Genomic DNA, 23,981 nt, shown 5'->3' with positions numbered 1-23,981 from the left:
ATTATAAAGGTTATCATATATAAAATTACAGTAGTATAATTTAAATAATAAAGTAATTAATACTATAAGTTGTTATAATATATTATATTATATTAATTATAAAATTATATAAGTTATTATATAAGATTATTCAATACAAATAACGATAATAATAGCTCGTAGAATTAATTATTTTATTTACTTCCTTGAAGCCTTTTAACTAATTTTTATTGATTTTATCTAACGGACCTTTATTTCATTATAATTATTTTATTTATTTTAATTATTTATACAGTTTACGTGCTATTGTACATTTATTGTATATTTATTTATATTAGCGTAAAAACGCTGCTGTGTTACGTATCGCTTGATTCAAAATGCATTATGTGAATGTACAGACAACGTGTAAATCACTTTTTTTAAGTCCATTATTACTTTTCTTATAATCAGAATATTTTTTTATATAATAAATGTTCTTATGCCAAAGAGAAGGTTACGCAAAAATAAATTAATATAAGAAGCTAATAAGATAAAGTTTAATAAGATTTACTAAACAGTTCTATGTATATAACTATATTTATTTATATGTAGAATGATTTTTGTTTTATATATATATAACTTTGTCTTATATATATATAAATTTTTTGACAAACAATTCTTAAGGATTTTAATTCTTTTTGAAATAACGAGTATCTTCGGGGAGAAAAATAAATTACAAACGGAATGGAGCTAATAAGATGTAACAGACATGGTAACAGATTAGATTGATCAGTCGAAGTCAGTTACTACTGTGATCGCTAGCCAAACGCTACCACGTTATCGCTTGATTCAAACTGCATTATACGAAGATTAGAGAAAACGTGTAATTGTGTACGAATAGAGGATTTTAAAAAACATATATAGTAACTCATACGAACAAATTGCTACAATTACATTTTTAATAAAAAATAAAACTAAAGATATAGCAAATATCTAAGTGAATTCGATTACACGGCGCGCTTGAGTATGTATGAAAATGTTACAAGATTGGTAATTCTATAATTTCTTTGATCGTTTGTAATTTGATTGTGATTATCTTTTTATCGACTGCTTTTCTACTAATAGTAAGGGATATTAAAAAGGAAAGCTGATAATTATTATATTCCTATATTCGCGATACAATCAAATGAATATGTATCATTTTTCGCACTGTCACCTGTTCTCCTAAAAAAAAAAAAAATAGAAACTATTTACTTAATAAGAGTTCCCTAATTTAATCCTAGGATACATATTGTGATCGACCCCTCTTAAAAAGGGAAATTTAAAAACATAATATTAATAAAAGGATCAATTAAAATAATTTATTCGACCAAACTAGCCAGAAATTTAGATTTATTAATACGACGTTTCGACCATATGGTTGTGGTCCTTATCAAGTATATACTGGAATAAAGATTTATAATTAATTAATTAACGGTTAGAATAATATTAATAACTTGCGATTCGTTAAAACTGAGTTTATCGAAAGTACATGTATATGAATTATCGGAATTTAGCGAAAATATATTGTTACGCGCGCGCCCGAGTCGTTACGGCCCTGCCGTTGTCCGGATCCCGTGGTCAATTGTTTATAAACAACGAGAGTCAGCTGAGTCGGAAAATAGCTGTCAAGCTATACGGACGCGTCTTGATTTCCCGAGCTAATATTATTGTTTATCCCGTTGCATTCTGGTGTTATTAAAGTTCCTGTGTTCTCTTTTAAATACGAATTCTTATTTACGAGTGCGCGAGCGTGTGCGCGAGCGAGTACGCGGGTGCCGATCTTTGTGTCGCGCGCGATCGATAGATATCGTTCCGCGGACGCAACATTGTGTATATATATGAATTAATATCAACTGGATTAGCACATCAGAATTAATTAGTAGAGTAAGAAAAATAGCTAACTGAGGATTCAACAGAAACTGATTGAGTGCAGACATTTAAAGAAAAAGAACAGATTATGTTTGGAATAATATTATGCGTTTTATTGAAAAGTTTAGTGTTGACAAAGGCAATTATTACGTTTATGCCGAAGGATTATACCATTCCAAATAGCTTCCAGGAAGAATACGTATCCATGGTTCCGGATTTAAATTTCACACAAGTAAGAGATATTTTTCGCTTGATTTACAAACAATTGAATGTTATTGCGTTAATAGTGTAACTAAAAGTGTAATAATAAGTTATATACACTATATACAGGGTGATTCTGAACAAATGTTTGTCTTTAAAATATCAAATTCTTGAATGAATTTTAAGACAATTTTTCCTCTTACAAAATTTATATATTGTGTTGAATAAAACTATTCAACACAAAAGTATGTCCGGGTTTAAATTTAAATTGATTTAAATTTCACACAAGTAAGAGATATTTTTCGCTTGATTTAGAAACAATTGAATGTTATTGCGTTAATAGTGTAATAATAAGTTATATACACTATATATATAATGAAATAAAACTATTCAACACAAAAGTATGATATATAAAACTCGAAAATTTTATATATAATAATAAAATAAAATTATTCAATATAAAAAAATATATAAAGCTTAAAAATTTTGCAGGGAAAGGATTTTGAAAAGATTTTATATAATATAATATTAAGTTTAATTAAAACGGTATATTAAAACTTTGAATGTATTCTTTTTCTTTCTCTTTCTTTCTCTTTATATATATATATATATATATATATATATATATATATATATAAAATTATTATTTCTAAAAATAACGTTTTTTTAAATTAATGAGGTTTTCTGTCTACTTTTCGCTACATTTATATATACATATAATGACACTTGAACAGATATTTATGTTATTTTTCTTCAATTTCTAAAATTTCTTTATTTTTTGAGATATTTATAATAATATTTATTGATATATATAGTATAAGATTTATATTAATTTAGATTTCGTTTTATGAAATTAAGTAAAAAAGTTTGCATCATTTCTTTGTGTTAAGGATAATTATATAACAGAGCTACCAAAAATCAAAATAGAAAATCGAGTATTCGCGTAATGAAACTTCAAATTGTATCAATTAACTCTAACGTTAATATGTTAATCAACAATATATGCAACAGCAACATGCTATGCGCTAGAGTTTATATTAATTTTCATTGTATATATATCCATTTATATATAAGTACATGCACATATTCTTATGGTAGGCTTACACTATCATGTTCTTCAGGATTTATTCGTGTTAAAAATATAATCGATAATCGAAAAGAATTTGACAAGATTATAGATAGAAGAATTTATATAATTTCTATGACCAATATTTAATAACTGTAAAGAAAGAATATTTTTAACATTTTTATTCTCGAAGTACAAACATTATTAAAACTTTAATGATATCGGGCTAATTTTTGAAAAGAATTTTGAGTTACAGTAAAATTGAAAAGAGTTAACTAACCTATCATGAGATAGAATCAAATCGTTAGACAAAATTGTTTTAATAATTGCAAGGAGCTACACTTTATGAAGCTGTTATGAATTCTCATTGATTCTTGTTAACCTATATTGATTGATTTTCTTTTTGATATGAGTTATATTTGATATACAAGATGTCTTAAAAGAAAATAAAAAATAGATTTTACAATATGAATAAAAGTACATCGCATTTAATATACAGGGTTTAGCAAAAGTGTGGAAATCCCTTAATATTTCGAAAAATACGCATTTTAAAAAACAATGTTTCATACAAAAGTTATAGGGTTTTATGTGGCGCATTACACAGCAACATTATTATGACCTCGAATAGCGTTGTCAAGGTTATGTGAAGGTCACCTCCAACTTTTTAAATGGGACACCCTATATGCTTTTGCATATTCTTGTAGCTTATCTCGAGAGCTTTTCAAAACACTATAATTAAGTTAGTTTTCATTAAGTACTTTCCGAGTTATGAGGCTTGAAATAATTTCTTAATTTTACATAAACCATAAAATATCTAGTAAAATATTCATTTTTCGATTATCTTACCTTAATACTTTTATGTACAAAATAATGAGAGGAATCAATTGATGTAAAGAAAAAACATAGTTGTTTTTAAGAAAAAATATGTAATTTGCAATTAAAAATTCCATATTTTTTCTTAAAAACAACTGTATGTTTTCTTTACACCAATTGATTACTCTCATTATTTTGTACATAAAAGTATTAAGGTAAGATAATCGAAAAATAAATATTTTACAAGATATTTTATGGTTTATGTAAAATTAAGAAATGATTTCAAGCCTCATAACTCGGAAAGTACTTAATGAAAACTAACTTAATTATAGTGTTTTGAAAAGCTCTCGAGATAAGCTACAAGAATATGCAAAAGCATATAGGGTGTCCCATTTAAAAAGTTGGAGGTGACCTTCACATAACTTTGACAACGCTATTCGAGGTCATAATAATGTTGCTGTGTAATGCGCCACATAAAACCCTATAACTTTTGTATGAAACATTTTTTTTTTAAATGCGTATTTTTCGAAATATTAAGGGGTTTCCACACTTTTGCTAAACCCTGTATATCATTTAGGAATGATACATATCAAAGCGGTATTATTAAGCAAACAAAAAACGAATGGCAATTTTTCGTTTAATTTTATAATTTATATAATTTATCATTTAAAGCACCAGAAACAACTTTAATGATATTCACTTAATTCTTTTCGTATGCTATACTTTATGAAGGATATTTCAATGTCCGAGGAAAGTGATCATCATATACTAAATTTCAAATCTGACCGGAGTCATTTTGATAGTACTGTGAGAAATAAGCGAGAAATCGATGAAGTTACACTTGAAAATATTTCTATCATCCCAGAATCTATCGGTAAGTTGCAAAAAAATGATAAAACATTATTAACAAAATCTATGACGAAAAAGTGTAAATATAATTTAAATTCAAAAGAGAGTGGAAATCAAATTTAAAAATATCTTCCAGTAGTGAGAATATAAATTCTATTCCGTTCAAAAAAGAAATAGAAAAGCATAATATAAACATAACATTGTACATAAAAATTGTCATGATTTAAGGTAAAGTCAATTTTATTAATTTGCTACTTTGTTTTAAAGCAGTAGCAAATATTATACTTCTGATTTCTTAAGCTATAGGAATTTTTCGAAAAATACTTGTCATCTTATTAAAAGTTATTTATTCGTTTTTGCCATGGATTAACGATTACTTTTCTAAACCTTAAATGACGCAAAAAATTCTTATATTATTTTTTAAAGATCAATACTGTGCTAATTTTGCATATTTTGTAGTTCACATTTATTTTTTCTCTTTCCTTTATTTTCACATTAAATTGTTCTTTCTGATTTACCAAGATAATCCACTTAATCTTATATATGTATAATTATGTTAATAATGTATATACGGTTTTAAAATCTCTAGAAAGCAGTTTGAACAAGCCAACATCTCTCAGAGCATTTGTACAATTCGACAGTCAATTCACAGAAAAAGTAAACGACATTTTTGTGACATTGAGGTAAAGAATCTAAATTCTCAGTTTGTATTCTTTCATTTTTATCTCTTTTCTTAAATTCAACGACATAAATATATCAAAATGTTAATTCTGTTATAATTTTACTAAATATAAAAAGACTGAAATGTTATTCTTTTATAGATGGAACCAACCTAACTTTACCGATGAAATAATACAAGGATATACAGTGCAATGTTTCTTCATCGAGGACTTAAAAGAGATTCAAATCTGCGACGATAAAAATATCACAACTACAAAATTGGAGCACACGGTGCACAATCTAACATCTAACACGACATATTATTTTCGAGTACGTGCGCATACTAAAGTTGCTGGTCCTTACACGGATTTAATGAATGTGTCGACTACACATGAAAATCCAATACCTAAATTATTAGTCACAACGTATGGAGGTATCCAAATATTGGACATGGATTTAAACATTACTAATTTCGTAGTGTCGTTTACTAATAAAAAGTACGTATACTGATAAAAAAAGTAGTTATAATTATCATAAATTATTCTTAACACTAACTATAAAGTTAAAGTTATTATTATTATGCACAAGTTTATTATTATCAACATTATAGTAGTAATAACTATAAAATTAGAAATCTCAATTATAATTTTTTACTATAAAATTATAGTTAACTCCTTTTTTCAGAACAATAAAAGATGTCGCTTATTGGATACAAGACAATAGAATTTATTGGAGTTACAGAAAAGACCTAATGACATTGAAGATTAATGAAAATAATATCACAAAAATAGCTAGATTTGATCATTCTATACATAATCTCTGCATTGACTGGGTAGCAAGAAATCTATATTTGACCTATCGAGAGTCAGACTACTCTTATATTGTAAAGTTCGACATAACAATGTGGGAAAATGGCATAATTAAATTTGATGAGATTTTCAAAGTAAAAATTGCTGTTGACTATTTAAGTGTATCACCGTTTATGGGGTACGTTTACTACCGTTTGCCTGAAAAAATAATTTTCCATTAAAGATTTATGCAAATTTGTAATTTTTCTATAATTTTACGTGGTTTTATAATTAAGATCATAAGTGAAAAAAATAATAAGTTATTATATAATTATAAGAATTTCGAATTTTCATTACATATAATTTTCTGTTTTTGTTAAAATAATGTTTTATAATGAGTAAAATAATTATGTATTTTTTAGAATTTTATATCGCATGTCATACAGTTGGAGGAATAAAGAATATAATATGATGAAATATTATCTCGATGGAAAAAGTGAGCAAATTGTTCAGATAAATTCTTCCTTTTGCCTAAATCGTTATTTGCTTCCTTTTAGTTATGCAACTGATAACACGAATAATGAGGAGCCGTTAATTTACTGGTTATGTAAAGATCGCATATTTGTGACAGACATTAACGTTTCTATGTCCAATACGATTTTACACAATCAAAACATAAGTGATAACATATACTTCAGATCTATAACGATTGATAAAACAAACATTTACATTTTAGCATATAATTTGTCTCAACATATCCTCTACGTTTTGAAAAAGAAATATGCAAGTCTCAAGAGCGTCTCAAATGCATACAACTATGTTGAAAAGATAATAATAGGCTTACGTGAAAATAAGATTTTTAAAATTTACGTTTCTGATAGATCTTTACAACCATATCCTCCAATGAGATGTCTGACACCTGACAAAAAAGTTTATAATTTTGAGAATGTGACTGCAACGGCAAACAGCATCATTGTAAATCTTCCGGAGCCGGTTGCAAAGATTGGATGCAAAAAATATAATTTACCAACTACTATATATACTATCTTCGTAAGCTGTTTAGACAACAATCTCAACAAGTCTGAGAAATTCAATGTGCAGACGTACGAGCGATATTACGAGATTCACAACTTAACATCATTTACAGAGTACAAGTTGAAGTTTACTTTAAGCAATTTTTACTTTGATCAATTATCAATAAATCCATTCGATTCCAATGTGATACCAATAAAAACTAATTCGGGCAAGCTTAATGCACCAGAAAACATAAGTGTTCTAGCTTTGACGCCTACTATAGCAGTAGTTTATTGGATGCCACCCAAGAAAGTGAACTGCGTGGCCGTGACCTACGAAGTGCATTGGAAGACAGTTACATTAGTGAACGGCACGCAACAAAAGAGCAAACAATTTATCAATGTGCCGAAACGTGTGGCAGACGGCAGATTTTTCACAAAGATTAACTTGTCGCTACCAGTACAAGATTATTTGATATACGTACGTGTGTATCCAATTAATTTCAGCGATTTCTACAACGAGAGATTAAGCAAGATTGTTCACATATACTCAGAACCAAACAATATTACTTTAAGCGAGGTCGACATAAATAGCATAGACATTTCATGGATCTCAAATATCAATCTGACGGTCTTTTCTACACTAGAGTACAAAGATGTTGCAACAGAAGAGTGGCAAATAACGAATTATATTAAAATGAATTATAACAAAGAAGCAATATACCATATCGGAAATTTACAGGCGAGAACTTTATACAAGTTTCGCTTGATATTGAGATATCCCGAATATGAGGAAAATTTTACATGGCCGGCTGATGAAAGATTTATTTTTTCAACACTTGGTAAGCAAACGAAGATGCCCATACAGCACAATAAGGTTGCAGATATATTGAAGAATAATTTAATTGAAACATTGCAATATTGCAAATCGATTGCGAAACTCTGTTGAGTTATTGTTATAAGATTGTGACAACGTTAAGATGTTCGCTTTTTGTAATATTGCAATGAAATATATATTATAGCAACATTGCAGTGGAATATATTTGGAATATATTTGAGAGAATGCAATGTTATTGCAACCATTTAATAATATTACGTATAGAATATTCTTGTTTCTGACAGATAATTATCTCGGAAGCATATAATTAAATTAAAAAGCTCGATATAAATAGAAGTTTCCAACTTCATATCTAATATAATATATTGTAATATTATATTTAAATATAATCATATAATTAAAATATAAAATATTACATTTTGCATATAAAATTACTTTAAACTTTTAGTTATACGAATCACTTTTTTTATTTTAAATGTTCTATATACTGTTATAATGGGGTACAAATATATAAACATTAGTTGGAATTAATTATACATTTATAACTAATTATAGCTTTATTTAAAAAATTTCAGAAATACAATTACATATACTTGCATGTGATATATACATAAAAATGCATCGAAAAATAAAAATAAAAAAATATAATGTTAGATAAAACAATACCTATTCTTTTAATATAATTAAAAAAATTATATTAAAAATATATCTTTGAAAATCTATTAATATACCATATTTGTATATGAGTGTATTAAAAATATATCATAAAATATATGTAACGATGATATAAAATGTTATTTATATTCTTTAATAGAAAAAGTAGCAATTTTTATCTTTAGCTTAAAATTATATTTTTTTGAACTCGACTGATATTATTTCTGTGTCATTAATTCATTTGACTTTATCTACAAAAAAAATTAAAATTCATCGCATATGTACAATATAAAAAATAAAAAAAAAATAAACATAAGAAAATATATTATTACATATAAATATTATTAAAAATATATTTTTTATAAATATATTAATCTTTTCGTACCTCCGTGACTTTGGCTTGTTTTAAAGAAGAAAATTCAAGTTACATGTAAAAAAATCGTACATTTCGAAATATAATGTTTATTAAAATCTAGATTTGCAAAAAAACCAAACTTTTAAATTAAATAGTGAAAATATAGTGAAGAGTAAGCACATATTATGTCAAAAAATCATAGAATTGATATATGCTAATTATATACTCAAAGTTTTACTTAAACGTGATTACTTTATTATGATAAATATTATAATAGTTTAAATATATAATCTAAGTGTGCACGAAATAAAACGACATGTGCGATAGACATCCGAAAGAGTCTCGTGACAGATGCGCGACCTGTAAAAAAAGTGTGTAACAACACCGTGAATCAAGTGTGTGTGTGTGCATATTCGGAAAAGAACATAATATATGTATATCTAAAAAAATAAAACCCAAGCCAAATATCGATATATTATAAATATATCGACATTTCAGCTTTTCATGGCTACTATCTTGAATCTGCCATTATGAATTTAAATTTTAATAGTAAATTTAGAATCAACACACCCAAAAACCTATAAAATTGTTTCATATGAAACACATCTCTTTTCGGAAAGCCGGAGGTGCGAAAAAGTTAAAGAGCGTTATAGTTTTAAAATGTTTTTAAAATATAAATATCATATTACTAATATCTAACTGATATTTTGTTAATTTATAGTTCTACAATGTTTCTGTAATGTTGCATTACAAGTTGCAGTATTACAACATTGTCGCAAAGTAACTGTAATATTCTGTGGTGTATGGATGTCATAATATTATATGCTTATTTTTATATATATGAATAGACCTACAAAATTTAAAAAATTTATTAATATTATTTATATAATAAATTTATTTAAAATTTATTTATTAATATAATATTAATTAATTATTAATTTATTATTAATTGATTTATAATAACGTTATTAGTAGAAATAAGTTTTTAAATAAAACGCACACATGAAAATATTGAAATTATATTTTTACGTAATATAGATATTTCGAACACTCTTGGAATAACAGAGACAAAATATTATCTACCATTGATGTTAAGTTTTATCGTTATAATTACTATAATCTGCATCTACTACTTTTATTGTTGTAAGTATATTTGATGTAGGTATCGACTTGAATTGTAGATTATACATATATATCTGATATTATATCTAAAAATTTACTGAAAATAGTAATTTACTTATATAAAACTAAACGAATAAATTTACTAAAAAACAGTAAATTTTATAATACATATTATTACATAATTAAGTCAAAATATTATAATAGTGTGTCGTCAACGCAGAGGAAATAATGAACTATTTTGGTCTCCAACAATGACCAATATAGAATTGGCGAATCTACATGAAATACCTTGCCGAAACACTCAATTCAATATGATTTACAGTCCTATGTTAGATTATAATCCGGATGAATGTGCGATAACTAAAATCGCACGTAAACAAATTACATTTACAAAACTTATTGGTAGCGGCGCATTCGGAATGGTAAAAATTAATTTTTTCAAGCAATGTTTCAAATTAATTTCTGGATCAACAAAACAGATATGTGTTTTCTAATAAAGATATAAATTACATAAATTTTTATAATAGATTATAAGCAATATAAAATTTAGATGAGACAACAAGCATGCATTTTATTATATATTTTTCGTTGAATTATTTAATATAAAGTAAAATATAATATTACTTGACATTAAACTATACATTTTCTAATAAAGTACGCATGTAAATTTGTGTGAAATATTTCGCAGGTGTTTCAAGGAAAAGTGAAGAACTTAGAAAGATCGGGCACAGAGATATCCGTTGCAATAAAAACGCTTCCGAAAGATGCTCCTTTCCGTGAGAAAAAAAAATTGTTAAAGGAAGCCGAGCTTATGAATCATTTTCGACACGAACATGTATTAAGATTGTTGGGCGTTTGTTTAGATGGGGTTTCTCCGTTTCTAGTGTTGGAATTAATGGAAACTGGTGATCTGTTAAAATATTTGAGAGATTGTCGAAATTTGCAAGCGTCAGATTCGCAAGCTCTGCGTTTGCAGGATTTGCTCGCCATGTGCGAAAATGTTGCGCGAGGTTGTTGCTACTTGGAAGAGTTGCGTTTCGTACATAGAGATCTAGCGTGTCGCAATTGTTTAGTATCTTCGAGAAATCGCGAGAATCGTGTCATCAAAATTGGAGATTTTGGACTAGCTAGAGATATCTACAAGGATGATTATTATCGCGCGGTAAATACAATTATTAAAAAAAATTAATGATTAAAAAATGAATTTTGGAAATACTTTTTATTTTCTTATCATAATAGTATCGTGCATTATTTCTTTAAGTAATATTGAATATAAACAGCTTTCATTTATATAAAGTAAGAGATAGATGAACGTTTCTCACTTTACACATAATCTAAAAATGAACAACTTGAATCGGAAAATTAAATTTTTGTTAAAATCATGTTTTAGAAAGGAGAAGGTTTGCTTCCTGTTCGCTGGATGGCACCGGAATCTTTGGCAATCGGAATATTTACTTCTCAAAGCGATGTTTGGTCATTTGGTGTTTTAATGTGGGAAATTACATCGTTGGGTGACCAACCTTATATTGCCAAGGCTAATGAAGAAGTGATAAATTTTGTACGTGCTGGAGGCAGATTGCCGATGACTCTTAACTGTCCGTCAACATTGTACCAGTTGATGCTACGTTGCTGGAGTACAGCGGATGCTAGACCAAATTTCAAATTTTGTCTGAAAAATATTATAGCATTAAGAAAGAACATAGAAGATGCCTTACTGAGTACAGTCAATATTATTTAACCGATATAATTAAATTAATGTTTATCTTCTTTTCCGAACGATTCGATAAATCTTAATGTAGAAAAAATATTTCTAGAATATTTCTAAATTGATTCTGTTATTTTCAGGTTTAATCTTAATATTAGATTTATCAATGAAAATAAAAGAAATTTTTTAATTTTACCTTCCATAAAATTTTGATTATTAAAAAATATCACATCCGTTTTCATGATTGTACAACCACGTAATATAATGATATATCTAATTTATGTTTTTGAGTAATCGAAGCTAAACCTAATGATTGCGAGTGTGCAATCATCTCGCATATATATATGTCTATGCCGGTTGCGGCCATATTAGGTCTAGTATTTCTGTGGTCCTTCCGATAGATGTCGCGTACTTAAGAACGGACCTAAGTCGTTGTCTGAGGATAGATACGAAGGGAGAAGGGCTTTTTGGCGGTTTTTTTTTTGCGCAGCAGTCTTTCGATCTCTTAAGTGGGTGTTATTAGTCCCTTTACAATTAAACCTACCTAGCCTCTCGGCGATTCTTTTAGTGCCTTGAGATATTGGAAATTGTTACGTGTATACTATAGTACGTAGAAATAGACTGGAAAGACAGTCATAACCTCGCACGCCACATGGCGGGCGAGGCAGGTCATGTTTCAAATACTTCTAATACATGTTACGAAGATATAATCATCGAAAAGGAAAGCTTTCCGAGTGATGAGACTTTAAAAAATTCGCAATTATTATCTAGCTTAAACGAAGAAGCGATAGAAGAATCAGGAAAAATGCCAAAAAAGAAAAAAAGGCCAGTTCAGGACAACCAGAAGCCATATTAGTAAGAATCGTAGAAAGGACAGGATATACATCTGCGTCAGTAATTCCATCTCCTATATTAACAGATTCAAACAACTTCATCAATATAAGCTCTAAATCTAATGATAAGGCGATCGAGTCTGTGAAATACATGAGCACGGATGCAGGACCATACAAAGCTATTGTCACTTTTAAGAACAAGGATCAGGAAGTTTCCTTACCTCGCCCTCCGCTAGATGTTGAGGTAACAAAAAATCTAATCAATATGGGTGTTAGATTTGAACTCCTAGAGCGAATGAGTAGATTTAAGTGGGTTATCATATGTAACAAAGCAGACGACGCAAATAATGCTTGTAACAATGATTACGTTCTCAAGTCAAATTATTCAATAACGATTCCGTGGTACTTTCCCACTATACAAAGTAATGTATTTAATACGTTTCGATAATGTTTCTTTGTAACGTGAATTGTTTTAGAGATGATACAGAAACATTTTAGAGAGGTAACATAAACGGTTAATGTCCGCATTCAGATACTTACATAAGAAACATTATAGAAACATTTCTTGATATTGTATCATAAACATTTTGTGGAAATAGTATTTAAATGTTACTATGGTATATTACTATAATATATTTACAGCTACATACACAATAATATATTTATAGTCAATAGTAAAACTTTTAACTACATAATGTACCGATTTAAACTATTTTAACTATTTTAACTATTTTTTAAGTATAATATATATTGTTATGTTAATATGTTATACGTAAAAATAGATTAAAGTCAACAATGTTATGTTCTTAAAAGTTCTTACTATTAACAATTATATTATATATAATCACCGACTATATATAAGCAAATTGGAATTGAAATGGACGTAATAACAACATTTCATGAAATAATACATTTATTTATTTAATTGCATAAGTATAACTCGCAATTTATTAAAATAATTATTATTTTAATTTAATATTTATACATAACATAAATTAATATAAATTGAAGATCGTAAACTCTCTATGAAAAATATTATATTTGAAACAAAACATAGATAAAGCAAAAAAAACTTCTTTCTTATTATCATAGCATAATATTAAAGTATTACGTAATATATAAATATTTTTATCGTTAATACTAAAATAAAAAGTAATTATTTTATATCTGTATATACAATTATATACATGTATAGTATTTTATAATAAAATATTTTAAAAACTTTATAACTTTTAACTAAACTTTCGTAAATTGCAACTGAAATTAAATAAATGTAAGAATTTAATCACTTAAATGCGTTTAAAAAAGAATAAGTATTTAAAATAATATAAATATTATATAAAATAATTATTGCCATTATATAAATATATTATTTTAATTTAAATTAATTATATAATTATTAATTTCATATATTAAATGCTATAGAAAATAAACTCGTGGAATAAAAAATCAAATTTTTTGTTTAAAAATAAAAATGAAAACATTATATGTTTACGTCGTCTGTCGCAGTATCGTTTCTTGCAGTTTCATTCCTTGCATTTTCATTTCTTGCATTTTCACGATTTAATCGCAGAGTTGATTGTCTAAACCATGCTTTCAAAATCTCCTCAAATTGTGCTTCTGTTATAGTAGGACAGATATTTTTAATGGCATCTGAAGAAATGAATATTTATAAGATACAAAAATAAAATAAATATAAAATAAAATATGTGTAAGATATGGGGAAACAATATTTTGTATACAACTTACTCTTCATGCACATAATTAGTTTCAAATCTTTTAATTTAAAATTATTTTTAGCTCCTGTCCAAGAACACTTTGAAGCCAAATTATTTGTGAATAATTTTTGCAATATCCTCTTCATTGCATCTTTCTCATTTGTTCCACCAATCATAGTTAACATATTAACCTAAAATATTATTATTTATTGATCATATTCCTAACGCATTAAATATCAATTTAAAAACAAAGATAAAATTGTACATACCAGCTGTGATTGTGCTTCCTCAGATACTAATATAATTTCAAAATTATTAATATTTTCAAGACAATCCATTGATAATGGTGGAAGCAAGTTAATATTACGGTGAATATTTACATTATTGCCATTATTTTCTAAAATATGTAAACGCTCGTCTATTCGTCTACACATTAATTTTATTTCGAGTATATTTCCTAATATAGTATTTAGAGTTCTAGTAGCTGTAAAAAATAAATATGATTTGTATCTATGTTTTTATTTCTATTTCTATAATTATAGTGTGTATTTGTGTGTGTGTGTGTGCATATGTGTGTGTGTAAATGCTGAAAGCTAAAACTTACTACAATTGTCTACAGGAATATCATCTTTTGTAGGAATAACATTGTCCTCTGCTTCTAAATGTATTTTTCATCTTTTCAATTATGCCTTTTTCAATACCTAAATGTATATATGCACCAGGTGGCATATTTACAATATTACATAATGAAGGAGTTTTTAGCAATGTTCTACAATTTTTTGGAACAAGCAAATTTTCTGATTTCATTATTGATAATAATTCATTTGCAGAATTATGCGAGATGTTATTTTTAATAATCCAATGAGCAATTTTATCTGCTAAGGCAATTTTATTCTGCGACTTAAATATATCTTTATCAACATTAAAATGTGTTGGTTTAATTTCAGAAGAATTGCTAACTAAGTTAATATTTTTATATCCATCGGTATTACTATTGTTTGTATTTAAAATATTTTCATTATAATTTTTTTCATTAAATTTTTCATTATTAGAAGAGTGCTGTATTTTATTATTAATAACATGCAGTAGTTGTTCTCTGGTCTTAGCATGTTCATTATGAACAATCCTACGGAAATGTCTATTTGTAACCTTTGATATTTCTTTTTTCTTCCGTTGTGGTATCTAGAATAAAAATAGAATATAAATAAATATTGCACAATAAAAGTAATCTCTATTTCGTATATGCATTCTAACACATATATTGTAAACAAAAAAAGGTTATAAATTGAGATGTAATCGATTTTTAGGGTTAGGATCACTGATACAATTTTTGTAATTTCTTATTTACGGTATAAATAAGTGTTAGAAGATACATAACATATAAGAAATTTATAACATATAATACTTCTATAATAATTAAGTAATTTCTATATATATAATGTACAGATAAAATACATACTAAACTTGATGATTGACTCGAACTCTCACGTGTACTCATTTTGCACTATATATCACAAATTTTAGACGCGTACACAGAGAAAAGAACATATAAGAAGAAAATGTCAAAGATATAATAATAGTTTTTTATCACACGTAAATTACAAATGCACACCGCGAAACCACACTGCGAACTGCGAACGATACGTTGCCTCGAACACTCCGTACGTTGGGTCTGTTCTTTTCAGCTGCACTGTTGCACTAGTGCAATTAGTTAGAGTGAAAGAAAGACCCATTGTGCGAGCACATACATATTGAAATATACGCATGTGTGCATGTTCAAAATAATAGGCGCGTTTTCCGAAAAATGCTTTGACAGTATTATTAATAAGAATTTTAACATGAGGAGTAACTAAATATAATTTATTATAAACGTGTTGTATATGTAATTGAAAATATACATATATATGCAATAACCATTATACGTATTTTAAATAAAATTTTTACGAAATGTTAGTGTTTTTAAGTGTTACAATTGAAACATTTCATAATTATTTATATTGAGAACATTTCAAATATATTACAAATTATATGTATTTTAAATATTTCAAAATTATGTTTCGTAAATATTTATAAAATAATATAAAATAAATGTATCGAAATTAACAAATCATAAAACGCAACTTTGAATTGTTTAAAAGATGTATTAACTGTAACATTGCTTTAGAAACATTTATAATATAAGCAATTGTGAAATATTTCAATAGTAATGTTTATGAAATATGTCTAAAACATACAAATAGAATGTATCACTTGGAATCTATATGAAACAATTTGAAACATTACATGTACGTTTCATGTCTAGTGGGTTGTATCACGAAAAGTAATTATTAAAGGTGTGCCAGCTGATGTCTCTGAGGAAGAAATTTGGCAGGAAATATCCAGTAGCAACAAAAGCTATAGTTTCAACCGAGAAGATATATACAGACTAAAAATGAAGAAATATGAGGACGGAAAAGTGACATACATTAATTCGGCCACGGTCAGGTTAAGCATTAGATCTTCAACCATTCCATCACACGTTATTATGTGGAAAACAAGGATACCTATGGCGCCATACATTCCGAGCATTAGGCAATGTTATAACTGTGGACAATTATCTCATGCATCTAAATTTTGTCATAACAATGCTATTTGTCTAACATGTGGAGAAGGCAAACATGATACATCAAACCCCTGCTCAAACGTGCCGTACTGCGTCAACTGCGGGGGTAACCACCGATCACTGGCAAAAGAGTGTCCAGAAGTCATTACAAAAATGAAAACTACAGAACTAATGGCCTCACAAAACATAGATTATAACACGGCCAAAAGAATCATAGTACAACAAACCACTCGACTGTCACCAGGAAGCAGCAATAAAAGCAGTAGCCAGGAATCGTTCAAATTCAGAGGTAACGATTTTCCTATGCTACCTAATTTACTCAAGGAATTTACAAGTTCTTCCAGTATACCCAAATCGAGCGCGACGAAATTCTCTTCCTCTGCGGAAACATCGAACTACGCGGCGATTGTTTCCAGTTCATCGCAATGCTCGCTGGTAGGAGTCTCAGATTCTTATCCCTCGGAGGAAATCCTCAAATTTTGGTTTGAAAAATTTGTTATTTTCCTTGCTTCTGTCAATGATGGTAAGATTTCTATTCAACCTCCGCCTAATTCCATATCATATTCTAATACTGTAAAGGAGGGAGCGCCCTCTACCGTTAATGTAAACTCTAATAATGAGTAAATCTCTTTGTATTTTGCAATGGAATGCGCAAGATATGTTTAGAAAGAGACCAGAATTGGAAAAAAAATTTTTAGATTACGATATAATATTGATTTCTGAGATATGGCTAAATGATTGCGATAGATTTCTTATTAAAAACTTTGATACGATTAAGACTTGCAGATCCAACAGACGTGGAGGTGGCGTGGCCATCTTTGTAAAGCATGGAATAGACTATCAATTGGTTAACAACTTATACTCAGCGAATAAGAAGATCGAAGTTTGCGCTATCAACTTGTCTATTAAAGGTGAAGAAATGATAATAGTATCGCTATACAAACCTCCAGATATGGCGATTTCAGAAATGGAATGGCAACAATTCTTCACACAATTTACAAAGAAGGTATTTATTGGAGGGGATTTTAATGCCCATCATCCTTTATGGGGCGGGTCTATTACGTGTACAGAGGGTAAGAAGCTATTCAATTCAGTTGTCGATCTCGAGTTTTATTGTCTTAATAACGGGTCAGCAACCAGATTTTCCACTCCATTTTCCCAAGAAACGTCAATTGATATTTCTTTTACTAATAGCCATAAAATTATTTCTGCTCATTGGGAAGTATTGGAAGACTCTTGGGGAAGCGATCATTTACCTATTCGTATCGAAATCATGGGAGTCAGTTGTAACCAAACGAGATTCCCCAATTCGTATAGAATTTATACTACTAAAACTGATTGGACAGCCGCAATTACGGAACTTGAGACTAATATCCCACTATGCGAAAAGCTTGTAAGAGACAATTCCATAGACATTCAAACTAAATATTCATCATTTATGGCCACCATTGAAAGCTGTATTAGAAATCATACTCCCTGTAAAAGGATTGATTCACATAACGGAGTGAAACTTAGATCTAATCCTTGGTGGAATGAAGAATGTGACAAATTAGTGAGACTAAGAAGAGCCGCGTACCTTAAGTTCAAATTTTGTCACTACTAGGGAATTGTTCTTAAAATACAAACAAGCAGATGAAAAGGCAAAAAGTTTTTTTAGGAAGAGGAAAAAAGAATCCTTCTTGGAATTCTGTAGCTCCCTTAGCCGATCCTCGAATATAGGATACGTATGGCATAAGATCCGTGCTATGGGCAATAAGTATCACAGAAAAGAAACGGCTAATTCATATAAGCCTAATTTAATTAATATAATTAATCAACAAATCGAGGAATTATGTGCTCCTTGCTCAAATTCCAATCCTGTAGAAATTCTTTTAAATCTGCAAAACGAAGATCCTATCACATATGAGGAAGTCCACCTATCCATAAATTCTTCTAAACCTAAGTCATCACCGGGTCCGGATGGCATCGATTACAGAATTCTTCGAATTCTTCCTAGGGAACTCATTGAATGCCTAGTTCATATATTTAATGAAATTTTAACTTCCGGAAATTTCCCGCATGAATGGAAAAAATTCGGCGTTCTATTTATTCCCAAAAAAGACTCCGAAAAATTTCGACCAATCTCATTGGCTCAATGCACTTTAAAAATATTGGAAAGAATTATTAAGGACAGACTATACCATTGGCTGGAAGGTAAAAATCTTCTCCCAGTAAGTCAGTATCGGTTCAGAGCTAAACGTTCATGTCATGACAATTTAGCCATTATTTCTGCAGAAATACTTGCCAATAGCTATGAAAATAAGGAGACGTGTGCGCTCTTCTTAGATATACAAGGAGCTTACGATAATGTTGTCTGTGACATTATGATTCATAAACTTACTCAACTCAATTTACCTAAAATATTCATTTATTTTATTTACAATCTTATATCTAACATAGAAGTACAATTTCGATTCAACGAAATTGACCGATTGGAAATAATTAATAAGGGCTTACCCCAAGGATCTGTCCTAAGTCCCCTACTTTATTCTTTATATGTATCTAATCTAGAAAACTGTACATATAACTTACCGTCTATTAAATATTTACAATTCGCGGATGATATCTGCGTATACTGTTCAGATTATTGTACTCGACAAGCTTTAAATACATTAGAACAAGTCGCCAATATTATGGATAACTGGCTAGAAGACATCGGTCTTAAGATTGCTCCAAACAAATCACAGTTATGTGTCTTTCGTAAAATTCCCTATAGAAATCAGGCTAATATTGAATCTATCCAAATTCGAAACACAACTATTAATGCCAGGCCTACAGTAAAGTTCTTAGGGATTACATTTCAAAATAATATGAAATGGAATAAACATTTCGATAACATTAGCGCAAATTGTATCAAACCTCTTAATATTATCAAATTTCTCCGCTTCACTTGGTGGGGATCCGATCCTGCACTTTTACTAAAAATTTATAGAAGCCTTATTAGATCAAGGATAGAATACGGCGCTTTTGTATGGTACAATGTACCAAAGTATTTATGGAATAAAATTCAAACCATACAAAATCAAGGACTAAGACTGGCAATGGGTTACAGAAAAAGTACCCCGGTAAATGTTATTATGGCCGAATCCTGCGAGCCTCCTTTCGCTGATAGAGTGGAATTCCTAGGCATGAATTTCATAGCTAAAATAATCTCCCAACCGAGCCATCCACTAAATAATATTTTCCACAGAGTACAGAGCTTTTTAGAAAATCCAATTAATGTCAAAAGGTTTCTTCCTTCGTTACTATATAATTGTTTTCTTAATTTTTCTCAAATTGATCATCTATTCTATAAAGCAGACATGCCTACTTTTTGTTTATACCCATATAAACTCAAATTTTTCATTCCTTATGTATCCTTTCAGGAAGGAAAGCTCCTTAAAAATAGTCATCATCCAGCCACTCTGTTCCATAATTTATTCCCAACTAGAGAGTCACAAGTCCACTTTTTTACAGATGGCTCAAAAATTAAAGGGCTTCCCTTTTCTGGATTTGCAGTATACAACAGTGCTAATAAGATAAATTTTAAATATCGTACTTCAGACAAGGCATCTATTTTTACTTGCGAAGCCATGGCCATATTAACAGTATTACAAAAAGTAGAATCGGATCCCACTCAAGTAATATATATCTTTTCAGATTCGAAAAGCGTGCTGGAAGCTATAATCTCATTTAAAAATTACAGAAATAGATCTTATTTAGTATGGGACATTATTCACTCAACCTACAATTTATTTCTTAAGGGCAAAGAAATAAAATTTTATTGGATCCCAGCCCATGTAGGAATTGAAAACAACGAAAGAGCAGATAAACTGGCTAAAGATGCGGCTTTTACGGGCTACGATACACAGTTTCCAATACCTATTAGCGACGCTAAACCTTTGGCGAAAGAAAAATTATTCAACAAACTATGGAATTGGGCCCAAGAAAGAGGCAAGCATAAAGGAACATATTTTTTCCAAGAATTCTTCAGAAAGAATAGGAAGCCATGGTTCTACAAGGCTAAGTTAAGCCGAAAAGTTATTGTATCAATTAATAGATTAAGATCCAAACATACACTGGCCGAAAGCCTATGGTTGCATAATATCAACGAATCACCGGAATGCGATTGTGGTTTGGGTAATCAATCTGCGGAACATGTATTTTGGGAATGTTTATTGACAAAAAAATCGAGAGAAACTCTCGTACAGAATATCTCAAACCATATTCCTAAGGACAAGTTAAGTACAGAGATTTTGCTCCAATTGAATGATATTCAAGTTGTCACAGCTCTGGATCAATTCATTAGCACAATTCCTTTCCGGATATAAATCGTATCAATACGTAGCTTCCTTTCACTCCCCATTCTGGTCTCTATGCGTACATAATTGAAGTGTTTTGAGTGGGTAAATAGTAATAGATAATAAAGTAATTATTTAGGTTAAGAGATAATTAGTTATAGATATTTTTAGCTTAGTTATTATTTATGTATATATATTCTACTATTGTATGTTACACTGTGCAATGATTATTTACTTTCTCTCTTATTTTATTGTAATACGCCAGCGAACCAAAAGTATAACAATTTAATTTAATTTAAGTTAAGTTAAAGTTAATGTAAAGTCTAACAGTAATTGTAACTGTCATTTTAATTTTACTCAGTACAATGGTATTGTTCTCTTTTTAGTTTTAAACGGTGCACAAAAATTTATTCACTTGTGATAGCGACTTATATAACAAGAGCATTTAATATTTAATACTTATTATTAAGTTATACTATAAGTTAAAAGGCCAATTAACGCTTGTAAAATATTTTATTATTTTATATTAATATTATACGGTTTAATTTCTACTAGTGTTGCGGTTCTGATTGGAGTTTTTTTTTAAATACTACTCAGATATTTATAACTACACTTAGTATCGATTTTGTACTACTTTATCGACTTTGTACGTATCTACAGAGATGTACAGGCATGATGGCGCTGCCTATGCCACCATTTTATTCTGAATAAAAAAAAAAAAAAAGTCGTTGTCTCGTCTTACTTAACTCGCTCTCTCATACTTGAGTTACTGTCTGTCTTTTGTAATACTGTGCATCAACGTGTATTCTCGATTATATTTCTACTTTAATAAAAGATCAATCCCAACAAAAATTTATGAGTGAAAGAGGAAATATATAATATTATGATGTTATTTGATGCAAATAATGATAATAATAGCTCGTACAATTGATTATATTATTTATTTTAAATATGTATATATGTGCTACTGTAAATTTATACTTATTTATACTAGTGCAAAAACGGCGTTACGTATCGCTTGATTCAAACAGCATTATGTGAATGTACAGAAAACGCATAAACCACTTTTTTTAAATCCATTTTTACTTTTCTTATAATCAGAATATCTTTTTATATAGTAAACGTGCCCCTAGGCCAAAGAGAAGATACTCAGAAATAAATTAATATAAATATAAATTCAATATATAAAATTCAAATTAAACAATTATATATACATATAATTATTTTTATTAATAGAACTATTTTTGTTTCATACATATATAACCTTTTTGTCAAACAATTTGTAAAGATTTTAATTCTTTTTGGAATAACACCAAGTATTTCCGTAGAAAAAAATAAATTACAGCGAAATGTAGCTAATAAGACGTCATGACCAGAGTCCAAATGTCGTTTTCCCTACTTCAAGTGCATGCTAGCGGCCGAACGAACGCCGCGAAAAGCAGTACCGTCTATGCCGGTTTAATGATGGTAGCAAAAAGGGCACCGTCGCGTAGAAAAAAAAATATATATATTAGTAGAATATAGAATATATGTTTATTTAATATTATACATAATATATAAAATAATATAATAAAATTATATATATATATATATATATATATATACACACAGAAAATAATATCTATTAGATATCTATTAGATATTCTCAATGGGCATTAGGGATATCCACGAATATATAGGAAACATTTATTAGACGTGCTTTAGATATCCAGATGTCCGCCATTCGAGATCTCATAAATATCCATAGGATATCTACATAAATATCCATTACATGTTCATACAATATTTAGTGGATATTTCTGTAGATATCCATTGCATGTATACTGTATATTCATCAGATTTCTGCGTGGATATTTATTCAATGTTCCATAAATATTTACAGGATATGTAAATCAATATCCTGTAAATATCTATACAATATTCAGTGGATATTTATTATATATAGATACATTTATTACGTATTGTTAGAGCACGTGGTTTTGGTTAGCGTGAAATATAAGATTAGGTTTAACACACTCCTCTGAGAAATGCAGAACTTTATTATTAAACTTATTTGAGCTTATAATTAGTATTATATATAAACTTTAGTCTTTGGTAACTCTTTGGTTCTTTATGTTAGACTTTTAATACATAAGCGACAAGCACACGTCTGCACACGTCGACGCACGGAAGGAGACAAAAGCAAAAAGGGACGCGCGGTAAGCGTGGCGGCAGCGCCAGCCAGACATTGTGACCAACCTCATAACACAAAAAGAAACTGTGATTACAAAAGAAATTTTTACATATATCCAACACTTCCCCTTAAAAATTAAAAAAAAAGTAAAAGGCAAACGAGACACAAATTTATGGAAATGAACCTAATAACTCTATGCATTTATAATGCTTATTTAAGGGTAGTGCCTTAGTAAATATATCAGCAATCATCTCTGCGCTGACACAAATAGTCCAATTTTATTAGATGATTCCTTAAGGCCTCACGCACAAAATGATGCCTGACATCAATATGTTTCGTCCTTCCATGATAAACTGGATTCTTTGCTAACTCTTGTGCGCTAGCACTATCATTGTAGATTGTC

General features: G+C 28.8%; 2 protein-coding genes across 4 annotated transcripts in view; one reads left to right on the top strand and one right to left on the bottom strand.

Annotated features, from left to right (window-relative positions):
* Nucleotides 1-781: 781 nt before the first annotated feature.
* On the top strand, nucleotides 782-12,235 carry LOC145960039 (proto-oncogene tyrosine-protein kinase ROS-like). The gene is made up of 10 exons (XM_083079311.1): nucleotides 782-2,101; nucleotides 4,682-4,823; nucleotides 5,388-5,481; nucleotides 5,620-5,955; nucleotides 6,143-6,445; nucleotides 6,669-8,101; nucleotides 10,145-10,249; nucleotides 10,433-10,650; nucleotides 10,917-11,390; nucleotides 11,619-12,235. The coding sequence occupies exons 1-10, from the start codon at nucleotides 1,958-1,960 to the stop codon at nucleotides 11,964-11,966; spliced, it is 3,597 nt and encodes a 1,198-aa protein (XP_082935437.1). The 5' UTR covers nucleotides 782-1,957; the 3' UTR covers nucleotides 11,967-12,235.
* A 1,426-nt stretch (nucleotides 12,236-13,661) lies between these two features.
* The window catches only part of LOC145960041 (uncharacterized), a 52,296-nt gene continuing 41,976 nt past the window's right edge, over nucleotides 13,662-23,981 (bottom strand). The window contains exons 1-5 of one of the 3 annotated variants that reach the window (XM_083079316.1): nucleotides 15,944-16,159; nucleotides 15,089-15,666; nucleotides 14,754-14,968; nucleotides 14,516-14,675; nucleotides 13,662-14,386 (exon numbers count right to left, since the gene is read on the bottom strand). In XM_083079316.1, the coding sequence (XP_082935442.1) occupies nucleotides 14,250-14,386; nucleotides 14,516-14,675; nucleotides 14,754-14,918 (462 nt within the window). In that variant the 5' untranslated portion in view covers nucleotides 14,919-14,968; nucleotides 15,089-15,666; nucleotides 15,944-16,159 and the 3' untranslated portion in view covers nucleotides 13,662-14,249. Of the gene's footprint in view, nucleotides 14,420-14,515; nucleotides 14,676-14,753; nucleotides 14,969-15,088; nucleotides 15,667-15,943; nucleotides 16,160-23,981 lie in introns of those variants that run through there. The other 2 variants (XM_083079313.1, XM_083079314.1) reach the window with 2 other exon arrangements.

This window comes from Camponotus vicinus, unplaced genomic scaffold (genome assembly GCF_025532165.1).
Source record: "Camponotus vicinus isolate PSW18456_S1 unplaced genomic scaffold, iyCamVici1.0 SCAF_10, whole genome shotgun sequence".
NCBI lineage: Eukaryota > Metazoa > Arthropoda > Insecta > Hymenoptera > Formicidae > Camponotus > Camponotus vicinus.
Note: the sequence above shows the minus strand (reverse complement) of the source record. Positions and strands in the feature narration are given on the sequence as shown.

Coding starts and splice junctions, on each gene's coding strand:
- LOC145960039 (XM_083079311.1), top strand. CDS start 1,958: ATGTTTGGAATAATATTATGCGTTTTATTGAAAAGTTTAGTGTTGACA. Junction 5,482..5,619: donor GACATTTTTGTGACATTGAG/GTAAAGAATCTA, acceptor ATTCTTTTATAG/ATGGAACCAACCTAACTTTA. Junction 10,250..10,432: donor CATCTACTACTTTTATTGTT/GTAAGTATATTT, acceptor ATATTATAATAG/TGTGTCGTCAACGCAGAGGA.